Below are 23,610 nucleotides of genomic sequence, written 5' to 3' on the forward strand. Positions count from 1 at the left end.
CAGGTAGCCTACATGGCTTAGTAGTATAACAGTTGATCTGATGGAAAGTGTACACCTGTCACTGTTCCAACAAGCTGCATGCAGTATTTGCTAGTGAACCCAGAAGCATTTGCAGGCCATTGTGGGTGACTTAGAGGAGCCTGAGATCGAAACCCCGAAGAAGATTTGAGGTGGAGGTGGGAGATGTTGCAGGGAAAATCCAGCTATGCTGTGAGCCATGTATTTTTAGTACTCCACTACCATCTAGTCTGTCCTGTCAGAGGAGATGAGAGTGGAGGAACCTGATGAAGGTAGCCAGACACAGGCCTTGACTTCTCATTGTTTCTCCTGTATGAGAAGAGATGGTGATATAACAGCCAGATAATTATCTCCTTTCAATTCCTTGTGTGGTTAGGTGGGTAAAAGAAGAGGGGGACATGCAGAGCAGTTCTTATGTATAGGCATGCTCTCAGAAAGATGCAAAGAAATCTGCTGTTTAAAGGCTAGTGGGTTACTGGTTTGGTCTGCTTTAGGTCACCAGTATCAGCTGTGTTTTCTGTGCCTTTCTTGCTCTCAGGAGTGAGAGGGCAGCTAAAACTGCTACTGCCTATTGGAATAAAATGGTGCCTGTACTAACTCGCTCCCATTGCCATATACTTATAGCTATGGAACTAAGGGGTTCTTTCAGTGTTTTATAACTGAAAAATTCCTTTCTTGTTGTCCTTTTTCTCCACATAGCTTGTATGCTCTTGGAGGGCCATGTGCAGAGGCATGCCAAAGCTGAAGTGTTAAGTAGTAGTAAGTAATAAAAATAAATTAAAAAAAAAAAACCCTAGGATTGTTGATAATCTGTTAACTTGCATGATTAAATCACAATTTTGAGTTAAAGAACTAATCATGATCAATCGGTTTTAACCACACTGTGAAACAGAATACCAACTGAAATTTATTAAATAGTTTTGGACAGATGTTTTTCTACATGAATTATATGTATTTCAACTATGGTAGACCCCCCCCCCCAATTTATGTAAAGGTTGCATTCCTGCACAACCCCACCTAAGTCAAATTTTCTGGTACTCGGGGGAGCCAGGAAACTGACCGATGCAGCAGTGTTGGACAGTTTCCCGTCCCCTTTTTCCTCACTTCTGTCAGTGGTGGCAGGTGCTCTTGTTAGTCAGGCTCTCGGCTGCGGCCACTAACAGGAGCAGGGCAACTGAGCAGCACAACAGCTGGTTAGTTTCCCTGCTCCTGTGAGTGGCAGGGAGCTGGTGTCTGGCCCCTAGCTGCCCATCACTCATAGGAGTCAGAAAACTGACCAGTGCTGCTGCTGCACTGGCCAGTTCCTGGCTCTCCTGAGTGGTGGGTAGCCTGGAGTCAGGCCCCAGCTCCCCGCCTCTCAGTTGCATTAACTTGAGACTTGCACTCAAGTTGTGCAAATATCTCGGGGTTCTACTGTACAAAACAGAGTACAAAGTGTACAATGTGCTCACTTTCATTATTTTTATTACAAATATTTACACTGCAAATATGGTAAAAAAATAGCATTTTTCAGTTCACAACATAAACAGTAGTGAGTTCTTTATCACGAAAGTGCAACTTACAAATATACATTTTTTTATTACATAACTGCATTCAGAAATAAAATGTAAAACTTTTTATAGCCTGCAAGTCCAATCAGTCCTAATTCTTGTACAGCCAGTCACTCAAACAAGTTGGTTTATGTTTGCAAAGGATAATTTCTCCACTTCATTTTTCAAATTTCACCTGACAGTGAGAACAGGCATTCACATGGCACAGTTGTAGCTGGAGTTGCACAATCTTTATATGGCACATTTCCTGAAGATTCATATAGAGGTTGAACCTCTCTAATCTGGAATTCTCTCATCTGGCAACATCTCTAATCCAGCATGATTTTAGTTAGCCGGACGACTGCTTATCATGGGCATGGTCAAGATTCCTGTGGTCCTATGAAGTTTGTTTACAGCCCCAAGTCCTGTTTGTCAGTGCTCTATGCTGTTGTTTAGCTGTGATTTACCCCTAAATGTCTTCTAGAAGCCCAGGAATGTAGTGAAGGTGTTTGGTAATGCTTCTAGACTATTGAACTCCTGTGGTCTGGCGAATTCTCTTAATTAGTTTGTCAAGATGCATTGGTGGAAAATTAGGAATGGGTTTATCCTCTGTCATACCAACATGGCTTGCAAAATCCATTGCTGCAAATCCATCCATGATGTCCCACATATCGCCTATAGCTGCTGTTGTATAACAGGATATGCTCAATAGCTGTGTACAGTAGTATAAGGGCATATGCACTGGATTTTCTAGCTTTTAAAGATCTCCCATTAACTAGTAGCGATCAGGATTTGCAAGCTTTCACTGCAAAAATGCCACTTGCTTCTTAACTGTCAGTGCAGTTGTAGTACCCAGAGACCTTGTGGGGTGAGTGAAGTTTCTGCTCTACAGCCTCAGCTGAGAGCCAGCTGGCCTGTAGCTCACGTGGTATGGTGCAGGGCTTTAAACCCTGTGCTCTCAGGTTCCACCCCTGGTGCCGGCGACCTGGGTTTGTCAGTGTTACAATTGGTGCATTGGCTGGGAAGAACTGCTGGAAGGTCTCAGAAGCTTGGGACTTGCTTCCTCAGCCCAGGGAAGCATGTAGTACCCAGAGGCACTGAGACCTCATCTGAGGTGAATGAAGTCTCTTTTCCATACAGCCTCGGCTGAGAGCAAGCTGGCCTTTAGCTCGTGGTAGAGTCCAGGGCCTTAGACCCTATGCTCACAGGTTCTATCCCTGCTGCCGGCAGCCTGGGTCTGTCAGTGTTACACAGCGTTCATTCTGGTGTTTATGCATGGGAGGTCCAGAAAAAGGTTGTCTGTGACACAACTTTGCCTTCAAGGAGCACTCTGGAACCTTCCATATTCAACTGTTGGGTAGATGAAATTTTTTATACACTGCATGTTTTATAAGATGCCTTATGAAAGGTCACTATCATCTTCAACCCATTCTTCTGTCAGAATAATGTATATTTAGTGTATCAAGTTATGAGATTTTGCTATGATTTTTACTGAAGTACAACATAAATTTGCAAATGACATACAAAGGAAGTGATCCCTGTCCAGAAGGGTGATCAATGAACATTAATTAGCAGGGGAGTTGTAATCAGTTTTTTTTGACAATTCATTGATAGTTGCACAAGACCACACCTAGGGGATTGCTCAACCCTGTGACTCAGGGATACCCACCAGGAGGTGCTTGGGCTAGTATTATCTGGGCACATGGACAGAGTATAAAATAATGGAGAATGGCATCATGCCTTTGCCTTTCTCTTCTTGGCCCCTCTCCCCTAGTCTAGAAAGAACAAGAATGCTGAGAAGAGAGACTTCAACATAGGAGACTAATCCCAGTTTGAAAGAGAAGCTTATGTATTAAGAACTATGGTAAATTCTTGCATATCTGGCAGCCCTGGCACTGGGAGGTTGTCAGATGTTAAAATATTAGAGATAATAGCGAGATGTCCCTTTGTTGCCAATTCTTCAACAGCGGGGGCTTGCACCACAACAGCACTTCTCTTCCCAGAGTCCACAGCCTGGCCCTGGAGCGCTGCCGCTGCCTGCGCAGCCCGCTCAGCACTTCCCACTGTGGATCAGCAGTTCCTGGTGGCTAAGACCCGCCCGTGCTGTTGTGCAGGGGCGGTAGATGGCTCCCAGTGCTCTGGCCACCCATCTTTCTGCCCTCTCCCAGGGGTTCAGCAGCTGCTAGTGACTCAGGGCCTAGTCCATGCTACTGTGTAGGGGGCCTGGCATGTGGTGGAGGGGCACTCTCCCCTTCCGCATCCCCACACCAGTGGTTGTTGCTGAACAGCCCTGGAGCCTGTGAAGTCCAGGCCCTGGGAGAGCTGGTGAGGGGTGAATGCTCAGCTGTCCACCCACATCCCAGCATCAGTCCCTTAAGTTGGAGAATCAGCATTGATGGGGCGGGGCGGGATCCCTTCACCACCTGTGAGTAGCACAACCCCCTGGCAGAAGAAACCTAGGCTCTGGGCTAGCGCCTGGTGGCAGTTACTGTTAATGCCAGTTGTTTGAGAGTACTGGTTGGTTGACTATGGGTTGAAACAGAGTTTACTGTATAACAGTTAGCCCGTGTCTACACTGGCACAAAACTTCTAAATGACTGTGCAAATGGCCAAATCGAAGATTACTGATGCATGTTCAGCACCTCGTTAGCATGCCACTGGCAGCAGCTCTTCGAAATTGCTGCCTTTTGCTCCATAGGAATAAGGGGATTTTGAAGTTGGTGGGTCTTTTCGAAAAGGACCCCCATCTGGATGAACTGTGCGGGAGTGAGAAGCGGCAATTTCGAAGAGCCATGGCCAGCAGCATGCTAATGAGGCGCTGAATATGCCATTTTGACGTTTTGTGTTAGTGTAGACACAGCCATAATGGGGCGAGAACTGTAAATACTGCCCTTTGTAATAAGGTTTGGGACTAAAGGTTTGTCTATGCTTCTCGGAAGATAAGCCCAGTCAGGGTTGACCTTTTGGCTTTCGATTTCATGTTCCTGGTAGAGACGCACAAAACTGATAAATTGTTCTGTCTGGGGTTGGCAGTTGACCCCTGTACTCTTTGCTATCACAAGAAGTAAGGAAGGTCAATGAGAGAAATTATCCCATCCACCTCCCTGTGTGTGGACGGGCAGGTAAATCGACTTCAGGTAAGTAGATTCTAGTTACGCAATTGTTATAGCTACACTTGCATATCAACTTTAAGGTCTAGTGTATACCTGGCCTTAAATTGTGGGCTTAACTTCTATTTATTTTTTCGGTAACTGTTTCTGACTTATTGTGCCTATATGCTCACTTACCAACTAAAGATAGATTGTAAATCTGTTTTATGTTTTACCACAAACTGTATTTTGGTTGAGGGAATCTCAGCTCAGGTAACAAAGGCTGGTGCATGCTCTCTCTGCATAGTGAAAGGCAGGCTGGTTAATATACTGTGGTTTGGCTTTGTTATGCTGAGTGATAGCAGCGTTTGGAGGGATTTGTTGCTTGTTACTAGCAAAGTATAGTGAGAAGCAGCCCAGGCTGAAGAATTAAGGGAGCGCAGCAGTACTGCTGTTCCAGATTGTACACTGGGGATCCTGTCCCTGTGGGTTTGTGATATTTTTTTAAGAAAGCATAACTATGGAATAGGGGGAGAGAGGTAGCTGTGTTTGTCTGGATCTTCACAAAACAAAAAAGCAGTCATGTAGCACTTTGAAGACTAACAAAATAATTCATTACGTGATGAGCTTTTGTGGGACAGACCCAGTTCTTCAGATCTGGAAATTCTGATGAAAGTAAACTGGCATGATGAGAATATAAAATAAAGAGGGGAAAAAAAATGAAACGAAAACTGACAGGTCGGCTACATAGGATAAAAGAGGGGCAAAGGATGGGGAAGAGTGAGAAGAAAATTCCTACTGAAAGTGTCTAAGTGACTTGCCTGAGATCAGTATGAATATCAAAAATGGGGAAATTGTCTTGAATGTGTAAGGCAATTGCTATCTGCCTATTGAGAACTAAGCGCAAAGTGTCAAACTTGAGAATAAATTCTAGTTCAGATGTCTCCCTGTGTAATCAAGTGTTCGTCTCTTTGTTTTAGGATGCAGAGTTTCAGGTTTTTAATGCTATGGCCTGCTCCATTAAAATGCTCACTGGCAGGTTTACGTGTATACAGATTCCTGATGTCTGATATGTGTCCATCCAGTCTGTCCAATATCCATAGCAGAGGGGCATTGCTAGCACATGATGGCATATATTGAGTTTGTGGAGGTACAAGAATATGAGCCCCTGATTGTGTAACTGACACGGTTAGGTACAGTGATGGTGTCTCCAGTGTAAATATGTGCAGAGTTGACAACGGGGTTTGTTGCAAGGAAAAGTTCCAGGATTAGTATTACTGTGGTATTCTATAGTTGCTAGTTAGAATTTTCCTGAGATTAGGTGGTTGTCTGTAGGAAAGCATGGATCTCTCGCCCAGGGTTGCATCATGTTCCAGTATAGGTTATAGATTGTTGATTAATGCACTGGAGGGGAAACTTTAAATAAACCTTGGAGTGAGACTGTAAAATCAGTCAGCTATTATTAAGGTATTTTAGGTTTTGTGACTTGAATTAATTTTTCCCCCCATCTCTGTTCTCTTCTCCTTCCCTACTCCCATGGTATAGCTCAAGAGTGAGCAAATTTTTTATGTCAGGTCAGGCCCCACTTTTCATTCCTTTATTTAGCAGGCCTGTCCCCCAACTTGTATAATGTAATCCAAACAAATGGAATAGTAACAGAGAGAGTGCCATGTTAGTCCTATATTCTAGCAAAACAAAAAAGCAGTCCAGTAGCACTTCAAAGACTAACAAAATAATTTCTTAGGTGGTGACCTTTTGTGGGACAGACCCACTTCTTCTGACCATAGCCATGCCAGAACAGACTCAATATTTAAGGCACAGAGAACCAAAAAAATTATCAAGGTTGACAAATCAGAAAAATTGTAATCAAGGTGGGCAAATTAGAAGAGAAAAGGGGCGGTAGGAGGGTGGGAAGTCAAGAGTCAGATAAAACCAAGTATGTAAAAGAGTCCTTATAATGGACCAGGTAATTACCATCCTGGTTCAAACCAGGTGTTAATGTGTTGAATTTGAATATAAAAGAGAGTTCTACCCTCTCTTTTGTAGGCAATCCTTAAATTTACTTTTCAGTAAAACACAGACTTTCAGGTCATTCACAAAATGACCCATTCCATTAAAGTGCTGGCTGACAGGTTGGTGAGTTAGGAGCATTTTGATGTCTGTTTTGTGTACATTAATTTTTTGTCTGTTTACCATTTGTCCTATATACAAAGTATGCAGGCATTGTTGGCACATGATGGCATATGTGGTGTTAGTTGAGGAAAATGATAATGTGCCCATGATTCTGTGAATAACCTGGTTAGGTCCAGTGATGGTATCTCCAGAATAGATATGTGGACAAAGTTGGCAACAGGCCTTATTGCAAGGAAAAGTTCCAGGATTGGTGGTATTGTGGTATAGCCAGTGGTTGCTGGAGAGAGTCCTCATAAGGTTGGGAGGTTATCTGTTGGAGACAATAGGCCTGTCACCTAGGGCCTTCTGAAGTGTGGCATCCTGATAAAGGATGGGTTGTAGGTCTTTAATGATGCGTTGCAGTGATTTGAGTTGGGCGCTTTAGGTAATGACTAGTGGTGTTCTGTTGTTTGGTATTTTTGGGCCTATCTTGAAGTAGCTGGTTTCTGGGTATTCGTCTGGCCCTGACTGTGGTTTTTTTACTTCTCCTGGTGCATAATTACAAAAGAAATTGGGGGAAAAAATGGAAATTGCTGTTCTGTTCATATGAAAATAACCCCTTGTGGCACATGTTATAAAATAAGTATGTAGAATGCAAAAACTATTAATCAGTATGTAAATGTGAATACACATACATAAAACCTGTAACCATATTTCAACATTTTAATGATAGATGAGCCTGAGATCAAGCAGCTGATCTTGCTGTGCCCCCTTTATGAAATTTCATGCCCTCCAACTGTCTGCCCCCATTTTTCACACCTCTTGAATAACTATAAGGCAGAGTTAAGTTTCCCATCACACAAGAAATATATGGGTCACCAAGCAATGTTACAGGCTTAAAACAAAAGTAAGTACTACTTCACACAATGTACAGCCAATCTGTGGAACTTGCATGCCCGAGGATTTTTTGAAGGCCAGGACTATAACAGGGTTCAAAAAAACTGGTTAGATTCTTTGAAAATTGCTCTAATGGTGGCTGTTGGCCAAGATGGTCAGGGATGGTGTTCCTAGCCTTTGTTTTGTCAAAAGCTGGGAATGGTGATGGAAGATGGATCTCTTGGTGACTATCTGGTCTGTTCATTCTCTCGGGGGCAGCTGGTCTTGAGCAATGACAGAATACTGAGCTAGATGGATGTTTGCTCTGACACAGTATGGCTGTTTTTATGTTGTCTGCCCTAAATATATTTGCATACCTTAATGTATTTTTGAATTTACCCACCATTTGTTTTTGGTTTCTTCCACCTTGTGTGTAAGGTGCACTTCCCTCTTTGTTTTCAGGGTTGTCTTTGATGCTACTTTGCCATAATATGGAACCCTTTTAGTAGGCAACCATCCCTCTGGCCTAGAGCAGTTGAATGTGGCTCTGTCTGCAGCCCACAACTCTGCTCGCGAAACAGCCAGTCATAAAGTGTTTCCTCTTGTGGCTGGAGTATGAAGTCTTCTGCATGTTCCCAGTACTGCATCATTCAACTGGTCTGTAAATAATTCACAGGTACAGGATTTTAACTTCCTTTAGTTGATAGTTGTATATTAATGTACATTTTACAGTGTTCTTTGTAAATACTAGAATGGCTAAATTCCCCCAATAAAGATACTTGGAACAAAACACTGGTACGTATTTTGCATTTGCCAGATAAGAATCCCAAATAGGTTTACAGGAAACATTTGAAGAAACTGACACACTCAGAAGCAGAGAATTTTTACCATTTTTTTGTATTGGAATTTCTCAGCTTTTCTAACAGAAGGAAAAAGCTTTGCATGCGTCATAGGAAAAATATATTTTTAAAATGTAGCCAATTTTGATGCCATTTTTAGTGTGTATAACTTGTGCACATTGTCTTGATTTGATTTGTTTGTAAGTACTGAATTTTCATTTCAGGTACTCTGATAGAGCAGTTGACCACAGAGAAATATGAGTGCATGGTGTGCTGTGAGGTGATCCGAACAGTAGCTCCTGTGTGGAGCTGTCAGAATTGTTATCATGTATTTCATCTGAACTGCATTAAGAAGTGGGCAAGATCGCCAGCATCACAAGCTGAAGGTAGGTATTTTCCTATCAAACGTGTAGAGAAATTCACATTTTCCATGTATGTGGAGGAAGACAAATTCTGATCCTAAATCAACTCTTCATTTAAATTGGTTAGAGCAATTACCTTGGAGTAAAGTGAGGTTTACATGAGAAGTGTGTCAAACTTTATGATCACATTGTAACTCTAATGTTGTATTCTATGCTTGTGACTGAATGAACAGGATGCGTATACCTGAATGATTATGGCATGCCAGCTCTGCTTTAGTTCCCTTAAGACATCGGTTCAATGGTTGCTTATTTTAAGTTCTCTAGAACTGTTGTGCTTAGCTGGATTTATTTGACTCTTGATGTGCTTTAAGGGGTATGCAGGGTAGTGTTGCTCACCAATCTTGGCATCTTATGAAGATAAACACACCCCCACCATCTCTTAGAATTGGAAGGGACCTCTGGAGGTCATTGAGTCCAGTCCCCTGCCCTCTTGGCAGGGCCAAGCACCATCTTTTTTTTTTTTTTCCCCTCCTCCCTCAGATCCCTAAATAGCCCCCACAAGCATTGAACTCACAACCCTGGATATAGTAGGCTAGGGCTCAATCCACTGAGCTGTCCCTCCCACCTGTATATATGGGTTGAACTTCCCTATTCTGGTACCTTTGGAACCTGATCCATGCCACATGTGAGAATTTGCCGGCTCATGGGAGATCAATATTGTCTAACAGCATTACCAACACTTCCAGTGCTTACTGGGCTCTTAGAAGACAAATGGGGTAAATTAGAGCTAAACAACAGCACAGAACATTAGGAGTCAGGACTGTTGTCTGTAAGCAAAATTTATGGGACCATTGGAAACTTGGTCACACACACAAGTGGACATGTGTCTAACTAAAATCATGCCAGATTATGAATGTTGCTGGAAGAGAGAATTACGGATTAGAGAAGTTCAACCTGTAATGTTATAGCAGTATGAGCACTGAAAAATATAGCCATTTTTAAAGAAACTTATGGATATGGGTTTCCGCTCAGTGGTTGATCACTGTTGATTGTTATTGGATTGAAATGGGGTCAAACTGCTGAAATTTACTCCAAGTGTAATGATGGCAATCTGGGAAAATTAAAATGTGCATTTTCTACACTGCACATACAATAATACAGAAACACAGCTGGAGGGTTTCTGTTTTTGTCATTTTGTAGGGTTTTTAAAGCTCTGTACTTGTAAGTTGTCTCAAGTCTGTTTAATTGGATAGCTGTAAAAATGTGGTTTGTCTCCATAGAGTGCAGGGTAGAGTTAGCAATGTACATTTGAAATAATTTGACTCTGGGGGTCCTGAGGTATGGGTCTTACCCCATTCCCCCATCCCCTTCCTTGTGCTGCCTCATTGTATTAATGAAGTAATAACCACTAAGGCTAGGTTTTAGTCAAGTTTTTTTAGTAAAAGTCAAGGATGGGTCATGGGCAGTAAACAAAAAATCATGGCCTATAATCTCTCCATGATTTATACTATATGCCCCTAACTAAACCTTGGGCTGGGAAAGTGGGGGCTGTGGGTGCTCTGAAGGAGGGTATTCCACAAGGGCTGTGGCTGCTGTGGGTTGGAGGTGACCCATGACTCCTGCTAGGGAGGGGGCTGTATGGGGCATGCAGCACAGGACCTCCACTATTGCTGTGGAGGAGGATTGGTGAGATGCCAAATTCTTGTCTCTACCTGGCTCTGCATGTCTAACTGGAAGTGACTGGCATGTCCTTATGGCTCCTGATGTGCCGTGGTTCTTCCATGTGACCAAGTCCTGAGGGTGCTGGACTAGAAAGGTTCAACCTGTAACTGTTAAAAATAAAGTAACATTGGGCTGAAATCAAATCCTTGTGAGACCTCAGTAATAACACCATCAGTCATTGATGATCCTGAATCAGCAATTCTGCTTTGAGATTTGTGTTTACTTATTTTATTTAAAATGAGTCAGTGATTTCTGTATAGCACTAACTTATGACAGAATGTCACACATGACTAAATCAGATTTCTGTTGTGTTATATTACTAGAAATGGTGAAATTATTAAAGTCTGAAAAATGTTTGCTCTCCTGTGACACTTGTGAATAGTTCATAATTTATCTTAAATATATTTTAAGCTCTTGTCTCTTAATTTCTTTACAGATGGCAATAGTGGATGGAGATGTCCTGCTTGTCAAAACGCTTCAACGCGAGTTCCTGCTACTTACACCTGTTTTTGTGGTGAGTGTATTTCATATTTACACTTGGTGTTCTTCAGAATGTAGTAATTTAAATCTTTCCTTAACCCCCCAAAAGCTCACTTTTATACCAACTTTAATATGTCATGTTTCATTTCTATATACCAATTATATATAACAAGTATTTAGTTGAATGTTAAAAATAAAACCTTTTTAATGAATGTTGCATCAGTATTGATAGGAAGACATTTAGTAGGTTAAAAAGCTAGAAAACTGAGCAAATCTTGTTTTAAGTAATTACATCTATTATAGGCCCTCTCAATAGGTTATGTTAGTACAACTTTTGTAACCTGGGAATTTTTAAACTAATATAGTAAAACCAATTCAGACTTCTGTTTGAACACTCTAATTTTGGTATAAGTACAGGTTTTGTTTTAGTTTAAGTTGGATGGAAGCAGGTTTAATTGAACTGAAATAAATGTCCACATAGGGGCTCATATTAATTTAATAACTATATCAGTTTAAGAAATGGCTTCAAGTTAAACAGGTGCAACTTTCTTTTGTAGACCTAGAACCTAGCTTTCTACTTTACAATATGTAGGATGCTGCATAAAAATTGCAGAATCGTCAGATATGCAGTTAATACAGTTATCCCTAGACATCTCATCAGTATTCTGACCATTGATTCATATGTTTGAAACTTACACTAAATTTCTAAGCAGCTTCAGTCAGCCGCCACTTGTTAAAATCAGCCTGTTTTGCAAAAGTTACCTCCTGTTTTCTCAAATAAACTTGGAAGAGCATCTGATTAAAAGTGACACCTTGATGTCCAGGATGGTCCCTCCCTCATCAATTTCAATGCATTTACATTATCTTGCCGTTAACTTAGTTTTTGTGTTGAAGTTCACAATGCTGTTTTCTGCATCTGATTTTTTTTTTTCTTTCCTTCCCTTTTTAGGTAGAGTAAACAATCCTGAATGGAATAGAAATGAAATTCCACATAGCTGTGGAGAGCTTTGTAGAAAACGAAGACCAGGTCAGGGCTGTCCACATTCTTGTAATATGTAAGTAAGAGTGTTTTAGAAAGTTTTGTGGTCATCTACAAGCATTTGTAAAACCTGTCAAAGCAACCACTTGTTTGGATATGTCTTTAAACTTGCTTGTCACTTAATTCTTAAACCTTCTGTTTTGATGGCTCACCAGTGAGTGAACAAATGATTTGTGTGAAATTGATTTACTACTGAATAGCTGTGTTTACACTACCAAAATAGCTTCTAAGTTGCTTACTTTGGAGTAAAACTTCGTAGATGAGCGTCTGCACACACCCTACTTTGAAGTTAAACTTCGAAGTAGGGCACTATTCCATTCTCTGGAATGGAGAAAGGACTTTGAAGTTGGGCTCCCTACTTAGAAGTTCCCTTCAAAGCAAGAGAAAAACGTGTGTAGACTCTCTGCTGGCTACTTTCAAGTAGTGCCTAACTTTGAAGTTAACTTCAATGTTAGTTTCTAGTGTAGACTCACCCAATTTGTTTTTCTTTACTGGTTTGAAAAAGTTTCAGGCTTTCAGTGACTAATGTCAGCTACTATTTGTTAAACATTTTCAGGCTCCTTTTAGGGAAGTGCAGAAATTTTAACTTTTTCAGTCTCTCTGATTTTTGTGCTTAAAATATATTACATCTCTGTATTGAGTACATTTTTCAGTAGAAGCGTGGAAATTGGCACAGAGGCACTTATTGTTTGTTCCTCTTCACTTTTTTTTTTTTTTTTTAAACAGTGTGGAGAAATAAGCACTTTCAGTTCTGATCTCATTGGAAAAAATATTACAATGTAACAAACATAGACATTTTAATCTTTGTTGTGGCTAAGATATTTGGATTTTAAGTGTAACAGTCCATCTTTCATAGAAATGATTTTAATTTTTGTGCTCGGAATGGAAAATAAAATCAGGTTTTCTTAGGCTTGATTATTTTTTGGGCCTCTCTACAAAAATAGTGTCTTTTAAATTCAAATATTGTTGCTACGATAAAAGATTGTGTCTTGTTGTTTTTTTTTTAAATAAGAATGCACTTATAAATGTTGACCGCTATGTCTCCCTTTAATGTGGTGAAATATAAATTCAGTAGGTAAATCTGTTTTCTTACTTTTTTAAAACTACTTTGACACCTGCGGTCTATAGCTTTGTAATATAACAATCAGTAATAGCTGCATGTTTGTTTTTCCCTTTAAAGTGAGGAAAGGTGACCCTTAGGTCCCTAATCCTTATTCTGGCATTTGAAGTAGAAATCGTAATAATAAAAACAACAAAAATTAATATATGCTAATACAGAAATGCAAAGTAAGGAGCCTTGTTTAGGCTTTCATTATTAAATCAATGATGTACACTACCTTTTTAACAGTGTATACCTAATTTTGTATAGATTTATATATCTAAAGTGCCAGCTAGGACCATCATGATCACCAGGGCTGACTTCCTGAATAGTAAATGTCATATGAATTAATGGGTGGAATTCTGCATCAAGCTCATGTCTTGCAGTTGAGCTAGAGCATGATTTTTTGGTAAGATGATCGTAATTTAAAGATTTCAAGTGATAGCGAATCTCCAGATCCCTAGATAAGTTGTTTGAAATGTTGTACCTTGTTCCTAACCTGAAACTGCATACATTCGTTTCCACCTGTCAGCACTTACATCTTTGTGTGCTGGGTTAAAGTGCCCTCTGCTACCAGAAATATTTTCCTTATAGAAAGTATTTACAACGCATGGTCAAGTAATCTCTTTAACCTTCTCTTTGATAAACTAAATAGTGAAATACTTAAAAAGGTCTAAGGCAGGATTTGGAGACCTCAGATCATCTTACAGCTCTCTTCAGTACCCTTTCCAAATTTCTAGTGTTTGTGTAATGTGGACATTAAGGACTGGATATACCATTCCAATAATGGTATCACCCCAGTTGTATACATACAGGTAGTATCACCCTACTACTTGGAATTTTCCTGTCTTTATCCTGCTGTGCTCTCTTTAGCATTTCAGTTGTGAGTGCATGTTCAGTAAGTTTTGTTTTTTTTTTTTACCATTATTGTTAAATAACTTTTGAGTCCCTGCTTCCCAGGATACAGTCACCAGTCTTACAAGTGTGACTTGCACTCTTTATTCTTATCTCTACAGGATCTTGTATTTTGGTGTAGTGAAATGCATGTTTCTCAAATAAACCCAGCTTACCAAATGCTTCAGGCAGCTTCAGCTTTTTCTGCATCTTTGAGTATTTTTTCCCCTTTCACTTAGTACTGAAACGGATGTTGACAACAGATGTTTCTTATCAGTTGCCCAGATTTCTTAACTTCTGATTTATGTTCATTGTCATCCACATCCAATCTTTTGGATTTGTTACATATTTAAAAATTTACAACTTATAAAAGCTTAAAGCTGTCATTTACATTTACAACATTAGAATGAAAGAATTAGATATTTACCTAGAGGAAGCTAAGGCTTTTCTTGGTTTTGTTTGAATAATGTGAGGGAAATGCCATATGTGTTTAGACATTTGTAAAATAGTATTGCGACAGATTTTTCTTAGATACTTAAAAAAAAAAAATTTGTTATGGTAGCAGTTCACTGTATGCTAACATGACTACATTTTATAGCCTCCATTTGCTGTCATGTATTTCTTGTAGATATTGACTGTTTTCAGACACATTTGATAGCTGTCCGTTTTTTTGAACATAGAGTCCCAGGAAATATGAGAGGATTTTCTTATCTCCGGCGAAGGACTTTGTCAAAGCCTTATGTAATTTTTAATAAATGGTGTCAAGAATTTTTTATCCGCTATTTTGCTGACACATCTAAATAAATCTTAGCAATTACTGCGACAATAGTTCCTTTTGCAGGAGCTGGGTAGACCCTATTATAATGTGATTTTTTTTCCAGACATTTTGTTTTATTTTTAACGATCAGTTCAGTCATTTTGGGAGGTACAGATGTGAGGCTTACTGGTGTGCTGTTCCCTAGCTCGCCTCTAGAACTGTTCTCAGGATCTGTTTGGTTTTGTTATCATCTAATCCACTTCACATAGAAACAGTTTTGAGAACTCTGGGATGTACACCAAGCTGAGCCTGATGACTTACTGCTTTGTAAGTTAACAATTTGTTTCAGTACCTTTTCTTCTAACATGGTTTATTACTGGAAAAGAGCAGCTCTGAGAGAGGTGCATGCCCAACATCATCTCTGTTGAAGAATGGTTCAAAGAAATCATTTTTAATTCCTCCCCAATAACATTCTTTCAACCTTAAAGCCCCAGCTTTAATTTTAAATACTACATTTCTAATCCTATAACCTCTATAGTTATAAAAAAAGGCATGAGAATAACTATAATGATTTCGGATATGGATCTACAGGTTGAACCTCCCTAATCCAAAACACACTCGTCTGATAAACTCTGGAATCCAGCATGATTTTAATTAGCTGGATGACCGCTTACCATGGGTGAGGCCAAGTTTCCCATGATATCATAAAATTTGTTTACAGCCACCAGTCCTGGCTCTGTGTTCTGTGCTGTTACTTAGCTGTAACTTACCCCTAAATGTCTTGTAAGAGCCCAGTAAGCAGTGGAAGTATTGGTAATGTGCTAGAAAATACTGATGGCTCGTGATGCGGCAAACTCTCGCCCTGCAGCAGTCAGGTCCTGAGGGTGCTGGACTAGAGAGGTTCAGCTTGTACTCTCATGAAGAGAGTGAAAGACTTTTGAATAGTTTACTTTAGAAAGGAGGCTAATAAGAGAGGACACAATAATATGTATAAAGTTCTAAAAGTACAGAGAGGGTAGCTCGGGATCTTCTGTTCTCTCTTCAAGGGAACATTCAATTAAGTTAAAAGGTGGCAAATTCAAAACTGATCAAATAAATACTTTGGCTCTTATGGCTATATAGAATTGTATTTTGAATCTTGCTAATTTCTTGTTCTCCATTTCTAATGTCTTATCCTGTCATAGCTTTTCATCTGCAATATCCTTGCTAAAATGTCACCTTTTATTACAGCAACTCTGTTTATTATTGTTAACCATATAAATATACAATCTCTCTTTGAATCTTGATAACAAGGGAATACAGAATTGTTGTAATGAAAGGTAACATTTTGGAAGGACTATTGGACCTCATGTTGCCTGATTTTAAACAATCTAACTATGAGATTTTAGAGTTAGTGCTAATGTGGAAGGTAGATTATTACATATCTGCCTACTGGGAGGTTCTTACACCTTCCTCCAAGACACCTGACCTTTTACCACCATCAGAGAGGGTACTAGTCTAGCTGGATCTTTTCCTGTCTTTATCTTCTAATTCAGTTGTAATTTTGCTTCTTATTCCTTCTGGGATATACAGACGGAGTTTTTCTGTATCTCTGTCCAGTGATGTGCTCCTTAGCTTCTCTCAGGCAGTAGGTGCTGACATTGAAACAAATTGTCAGGATTCCATGTTTACATATATAAATATAAAACCAAAGTTCTCAAGCAGCATTTTTACTGTAAATGTCAGTGTATTTCAATTATTATGATACAAATATTTTTTTCATCCATTTTGAGAGTACAGAGAAATAGGATGACCATCTGTCCCATTTTGGCTGGGACAGTCCCATATTTCACGCACCAGGAAGGCATCCTGACGTATTTTAACACAAGGGCTAAATGTCCTGTGTTTATGCCCCCTGCCGAACTGCCCTTCCCCAGGTCAGCACAGCTGCTGGCTGCAGAGCATGTGTAGCATGTACTCACTGGCCATATGTGCAGGCAGAAGCAGGAGAGGGAGCCATGAGGGCCCATGCTGTAGGTAAGGCAGGGTATGTTGGGGTGGAGAAGTGGGGCTAGGGTACGTCCCCCAGTCCTTTTTAATGGGACCTGATGCCCCAGGCAGCCATTCCTCCAGCCAGGGGGAGATGCCCCCTCCCACAGACAGGGCTGAAGCCAAGTTTCCAGCTCTCCATGGCTTGGGGAAATGGGGAGCCTCACCCACAGGGCTATAGCCCTTTTCCTGGCTCCCCGTAGTGTGGGGAGAAGCCAGGAGCCGCACAGGCAGGGCTGTAGCCCTATTCATGGCTCGGGGAAGCCGTGAGCCTCACTAGTGGGTTTGCAGCTCCGTTCGCTGCAGCATGATGGAAGCCAGGAGGCTCACCCACAGGGCGGGAGGCCCATTATGGGCGCCCAGAGTCAAGGGGCAGCTGGGGAGTTCCCCCCCATGGGGCCGCAACGCCGTTCCTGGTGCCCGGGGCAGCTGCAGCTGGAGAGGCCTCCCCCATGCACCCCAGAGTGTCCTGTATTTGGCCAAGCAAAACATGGTCACCCTTCTGTGAAATCAATGTTTACTGAAATTCACAAATAAAAATCTAATCCTTTCAACCCTGCTTATGATATAAAGTGCTATGGGGACTTTGGAAGTTCAGATTGAGAGGTACGCTTTCAAAGAAAGGGTACAATTTATAATGACAGAGCATGGGTTGTTTATCATCTTCTGGTAGCTAGGAATTGTGTAATGATGCCCCTAATTAAGTTATCTGTATGCAAAGAAGCCCTGGACTTCAGGATTTAAATGAATCCACTACTATTCTTTGAGCTAAAGGATAGCCTTTGAGTTAAAAGACAGATTTAACAAAGGATATACACTCCAGTCAAAGGTGTGATTGCAGCTTTTGTGGCATGCCTACACATGCTTTAATCTAGCTAGCACAGCTAAAAATAGCAGTGAAGCTATGGTGGCAAGCTCTTCATTGCAGGCCAGGAATGTCAGAATGTAACCAGGTGCCAGATGGTTTTGTACAGCCTATGCTGAAGTTTTTGCTGCCATGGTTTCACAGCTATTTTTAGTCATGTTACGTGTGAGTTAGATTCAAGCGAGACTAGGTATGTTTACACAGCCTGCAGTCACCTCTTTCCTTTGATTCCACGTGTTCATGCACACGTGTAATTTATGCCTGGTTGGATGGGACAGTTTCATGAGGTAGACCAGTGCTTCTCAAGTTGGGAGTCCTGACCCAAGAAGGAGTTTCACAGGGGTTGCGTGGTTGATTTAGGGGGAGGTATGAGGATTTCCATCCTTATTTCTGCTCTGCTTCAGAGCAGCGCAACCAGAGAGCAGTGGCTGTTGACCAGGTGTCCAGCTCTAACTGCTGCTCCTTGGGCTCTGCATTGAGAGTGGCAGTGCCACACCATGCCATCCTTGCTTTGGCACTGCTGCAGGTGGTGGCGTTGTCTTGAGAGGTGTGCTCCCAGCCAATAGCCATCATTCTCCAGCTGCCGGTTTCTAAAGGCAAGGCTGCCATCAGTCCATCAGCAACATCACAGAAGTAAAAGTAGCAGTACTGCAACTCTCTCTACAATAACCTTGTGACGCCCTCCCCCCACCCCCCAAACTCCTTTGTGAGTCAAGGCCCCTACAATTACAACACTGCAAAATTTCAGGTTTATATAGCTGAAATCATGAATTTTAGGATTTTTAAAATCCTGTGACTGTGAAATTGACCAAAATGGGCTGTGAATTTTGGTAGGGCCCTACTACAGTAAACCCTCAATTTAATGGACACTGTGTCTACCAGGCCCCCCTGCCTTCCCTAAATAAATGCAGGAGACTCACCAGAGCTGCCAGAGTGTCTGGGGCCACCATAAGGGCTCAGGCCACCAGGGCCAAAGGAGCTGGGGAGTTGGGGTGGGGTGCAAGAACTCTCTTCTCGCAGCCGTGTGTGTGGAGCATGTTGGTTGGTGCCTGGCTGCTGCTGCTGCCTGCAGTGGTGCTGAGCAGCAGCCATGCTATCAGAGACTGCTGCCTGCTGGCAGGTTGGAGAGTGGCCATGCTCCACCTTCGAGTGGGCGGCTCGAAGCCAGGGCTGGAGGAGCTGCAGCGCTGAGAGCTGCAGGAGGTGGAAGGAGCTGTACCGGCATTCAGCTCCTCCCCTGGTAACTGGAGAGGCAGATGGAGGTATGAGGGGGAAGAATAAGGTAGTAGTGCAGAGGGAACAGTGAGACAGAGGACAGGAGTGAGTGATGGGCTGAGAAGTTCAGTGCATCATCATACAGTGTAACCATTTGGAGATAACAGACTTTTGGCATTAATGGATGCCTCTTCTCCCCATTACGCCATTAAGTCAAGGATTTACTGTAATAGCCATGTGGCAGAGGCTCATAGACTAAGCTCAGAGATCCCAGGTTCAATCATATCTGCCAGTCACGGGGATCTGTTGTCAGTACACATGCATCTAAAGGTAAATGTTAGTGAGAGCCCTAAAGGGATACAAAGTGTTGGTGTCACAGAACAGAAGATTTGAGTGTGTTGTCAATAATGTTGTAGCTGATGTGAAGCTGACAAAGAATGCTGGAAACTTGCTCTTAACTGATTTCTGTGTGGTCAAGGTTCTGGGTGGTTGATGTAGATCTTTAATTGTCACTTAAGTTTTTTTTCTTTAGTTGTGTAAGTGTCACTTTGTAAACATTTTGGGTGCGTCTACAGTACCCCTCCCTTTCGGAAGGGGCATGTAAATGCAGCGGATTGAAAATGCTAATGAGGTGCTGGTATGACTATTCAGTGCCTTATTTGCATATTAGCAGCCATTTGCTGTGTTGAAAGTGCTGCTTTTGAAATGCAAAGCAGCTGTATAGATGGGGTTCCTTCAAAAGGATGGCCCGCTTTTGAAAACACCCTTCTTCCTAGTTTGTTTTAGGAAGAAGGGTACTTTCGACATTGGGGCTTCCTTTCAAAGGATCCCCATATGACTATTCTGCATTTCGAAAGCAGTACTTTGAACATGGTGAGTGACTGCTATTGTGCAAATACGGCTCTGAATATTCATATCAACACCTCATTAGCATTTTTGATCCGCTGTATTTACATGTCCTTTTCGAAAGGGTGAAGTAGTGAAGACACAGCCTTTAGGAAAAAATACAAAAATGTTCTGGTAATATACTGCTGTGCTTTTAAATTTGAGCCTTTCATATCAATGCAGAATAAAGAAAATTTCTTTCTCTTCCAAGTAAAATAATTTTGAAAATGACAATATTATGCCTTTTTGTGACTGACTTTTGTTGTTGTTGTGTTTACTTTTTAAGCCTCTGCCATCCAGGACCTTGCCCATCATGCCCTGCCTTTATGACCAAAACATGTGAATGTGGACGAACAAGGTCAGGTTATTTTTGTACAAAAAGAAATTTAAATTTTATGTATAAGATTCCGAAGTGTTAAATGCAAATTGTAATGGATTTCCACTCTTTGAGGTATATTTCCAGTCTGTATATTGGGAATGTCTGGTGCTATTTCTTACAACTTAGCTGAACACTAGATACAGTATATTTGAAATCTACCTCATTCTTTGGGGGGAAAAAAATAACAGATGTAGTACTGAAATTGAGTCACTCTGGCAGTTTGCTGTGTTTTCTATCACATTTTCATATATTTTTAAAATCCTTTTCTATTTTGTGTGAGAACCATTGAAAAACTTGGAATGGAAACTGAAACAGATGTGTATGAAGTGGTGTCATGTCACAAATGAAATGAAATTTGTTGTAGTAATCTTAAATGTTGTTTCAAAAGGTAATTGAGATATTTTTAGTTGATGTAAACATGTTTGAGAATTCCTGGTTTAGAGCAACTGTACTGCATCATGGTCCCCCTTCTGACAACATAAATTACTACATAACCCCAAGAGGGGGACCTGAAGCCTACTGCTCCTAGTAAGTGGGAGCCAAAGCCTTAGCCCCATTTCACAGGCAAGAGTAACTAAAGTTGAAGGTGTTTTAGTTCTAGGCAGGGGTCCTATAACCTGACTCCCACTGTACAGATCTAAAGCTTTTGGTTGCAGGTGGTAGGGGTTTAGGTTTGGTCTTCAGCCCTGGGCGCTGGTAAGCCTAAGCCAGCCCAGGCAACTCCACTCTGTTTGAGAACCACGGCTTTAAACCCTGTGACAGGTCTTTAAAAAAAATTCCAGTAGATGCAAAAAATATGTTAAATGTTGCACCTTCCTGGTCTGACATGGTCAGGACCTGACTGGTCCTAAACAGGAGAATTTACTGGACCAGGGGAAGTCCACAGTTTCTGCCGCCAGGTGGCCCTGTGCTTGTGGGGCTTGCTGCGGCGGTGGCCCTGTGCTTCCACAGAGCAGCTGAGGGGACTCCAGCCCTGTGCTGCCATTGGCTTCAGCTGGTGGGATGAGTCCTTGGACCAGGCCCAGCTGACACAGGCTCCAGTCAGGCTGCTGGACACTATCTCCAGACCTGGGACACTCTGTGGTGAGATGGTGCCTGACCTTATTGAGGAAAGTAATCATCCCTTTACCACCTTCTCTCACTGAGGTGAGAGGAAGACAACATGACACAAACTAGACAGTTTTTATAGACGTAAGTTCGAAAGTGCTCGGTATCTCCCCATTGGCCTCTAATAATTTTGGATATATGGCTGTTGAACACTCTTGAGCAAATAAGAATTTTTGTAATAAATTGGGGGTAGGGGGCTCATCATTTGCAAACAAAATCTTGAGAGACATCTGAGTATTTTAGTTTGACTGCAACCATAAAAATGGAAGTGAAATCCCAGGATGCATCAGGTGTTATTTCCTGTAGCGATGAAGAATTACCACCTCTTTTGGAATACTATATGTAAGTTGGGCTCTTCATGTGTTCAAGAAAGATTAGTTCAAACTGGAACATGTACAGAGAAGGGGAATGCAAGCATATATTATGAGAGGGGACTGAAAGAGTTTAGCTTGTATAGGTTGAAGTGGAGGATATGATTACACCCTGCTATATTTATAGAGGATAAACATCAGCATGAAAGGAGAGCTGTGTAAGCTAGTGGTCAATTTAGTACAACAGATAATGGGTGTAAACTAGTCATGAACAAATTTAGGCTGGAAATTAGAAGGTTTCTAACTATCATAGGAGTGTGAGTTTGAAAAAAGCCTTTCAAAAGAGGTAGCCGGGCCAGAGCACCTGACTAGTTTCAAAGAGGAGCCATTCTTTGGTTTATGTGAAGTTCCCTGTGGTCGTGGGGTGTTGAGGGGCCTGGACTTGGTGACCTCGGAAGTCTCTTCTAGTCCTGTACTCCTGCATTCAGATCTACAGAATTCGGTTTGAAAGTCTCAACAAATTATCCTGTCAATTTTTTCCCATTAAGACAACTTGTGAATACTGCAATATTTGGAGGGGTGTGGTGAGAGGGGGTAGTGGGGAGGGAAACAGCACATGCGATTGACTTTTCTCTCAGTGCTATTGAAGCTGTTCTACAGAATTAAATATGGAGGGAATTTTATTCCATCTTGGTACTGACTGTTTGGAGGGATATGGTCAGTCCTGGATTTCATGATACCAAATGACTGCTTTTTACACTATTTATGTGAACATGTTAAGTCCTGTGAGATTTACCATTGTCATACTGTCATCTGAGGATCCAGAGCATGGGGGTGCATGTGCAAACATAATTTAAAAGTAGTTATTTTTGAGACGTAAAAAAGATTAAAAATGACTACCTTTCTGCAGATAGTTAGTTGTGCTTTCAGGCCACTTTGTTAGCAGGCTCCATTTGCTGTAGCAGCTATATTTCCTATAGCAACGCTAATTTCACTGTGAAGTTAAAAACAGTTTTGAAAATACAGTTTTGCACACAGAATTCCAGCTCCATTTCATTTGTTCTGACATGCTGTACTTTTCAGTATTCAGTTTGTCCAGTTTGCTCTTATGCTACTATACTAGCCATTTAAAAATATATACACATGACTATTTATTTTGACATGACATATATGGATTCAAGAAGCGTGAAAGAGTAAAATCAGTTACCAGATTTCTGTATTCACTTGGTTTTACAGCTATGACACAATATTACCATTGCTAATCTTTGCATATATCCCAGACAATATGTTAAAGCTCAGGGAATGTATCTAATTTGAGTTTAAAAATATTACAGATGTTGCCTGGACTGTGTATTAATTATATTGATTGATTTTACTCAAGAATTCCTAGCTACTGTTCTGAAGTTCAATAGGTTCTTGTCCCAAGGTCAGGCCCAGTATTAAAATTACTATTCATTTGTAATCCTAATGTTCACAGTTGCAACATTCGCATGCAGGAACACCCTTCCGGATTTGTAATAGCTTGATTTAGTACAGTTCAGAGTCACAAGTGCTCTGATCCAGCAAACTAGATGGAATGCACATCTGAACATCAATCAAATTACACCATCCCTAGTGGAACAACCTGTATCATTGTCACCAAGGGACATACTCGTGGGTCCCCCTGAGGGCTACGTCTTTCTCTCACAAAGTACATAGGCTAGTGCACCACTTTTATAATATGGTAGGCTGGCACCACTATGCATAATACATATTCAGGAGTGGTTTCTCCACTCTTCATTGTTTGTATTTCCTCACTTTTTTAATATTGGGTTGTCCTTATTCTGTAGGTTACTATATTTAATGATTTTAGCTTACTGCCATATTTGTCATTTCATTGCTAAGGCAAACTTGCAGTTAAGCTTTTGTCAGCATTTTATCTTAAACTGATACTGAGTCTTGGATAGTTGAATGTTCTTTCAGTGACATGGTGTCATTTTGTATGACTTCCCCAGTAAGCACATC

At 41.1% G+C, this 23,610-nt stretch overlaps 1 protein-coding gene across 1 annotated transcript in view; it reads left to right on the plus strand.

The window, feature by feature from the left end:
• NFX1 (nuclear transcription factor, X-box binding 1) overlaps positions 1-23,610 on the plus strand; it is a 105,704-nt gene that overhangs the window by 8,722 nt on the left and 73,372 nt on the right. Inside the window, exons 3-6 of the mRNA XM_074987891.1 lie at positions 8,688-8,849; positions 10,984-11,061; positions 11,977-12,082; positions 20,096-20,167. Of these exons, the coding sequence (XP_074843992.1) occupies positions 8,688-8,849; positions 10,984-11,061; positions 11,977-12,082; positions 20,096-20,167 (418 nt within the window). The remainder of the gene's footprint in view (positions 1-8,687; positions 8,850-10,983; positions 11,062-11,976; positions 12,083-20,095; positions 20,168-23,610) is intronic.

This window comes from Carettochelys insculpta, chromosome 2 (genome assembly GCF_033958435.1).
Source record: "Carettochelys insculpta isolate YL-2023 chromosome 2, ASM3395843v1, whole genome shotgun sequence".
Classification (NCBI taxonomy): Eukaryota; Metazoa; Chordata; order Testudines; family Carettochelyidae; genus Carettochelys; species Carettochelys insculpta.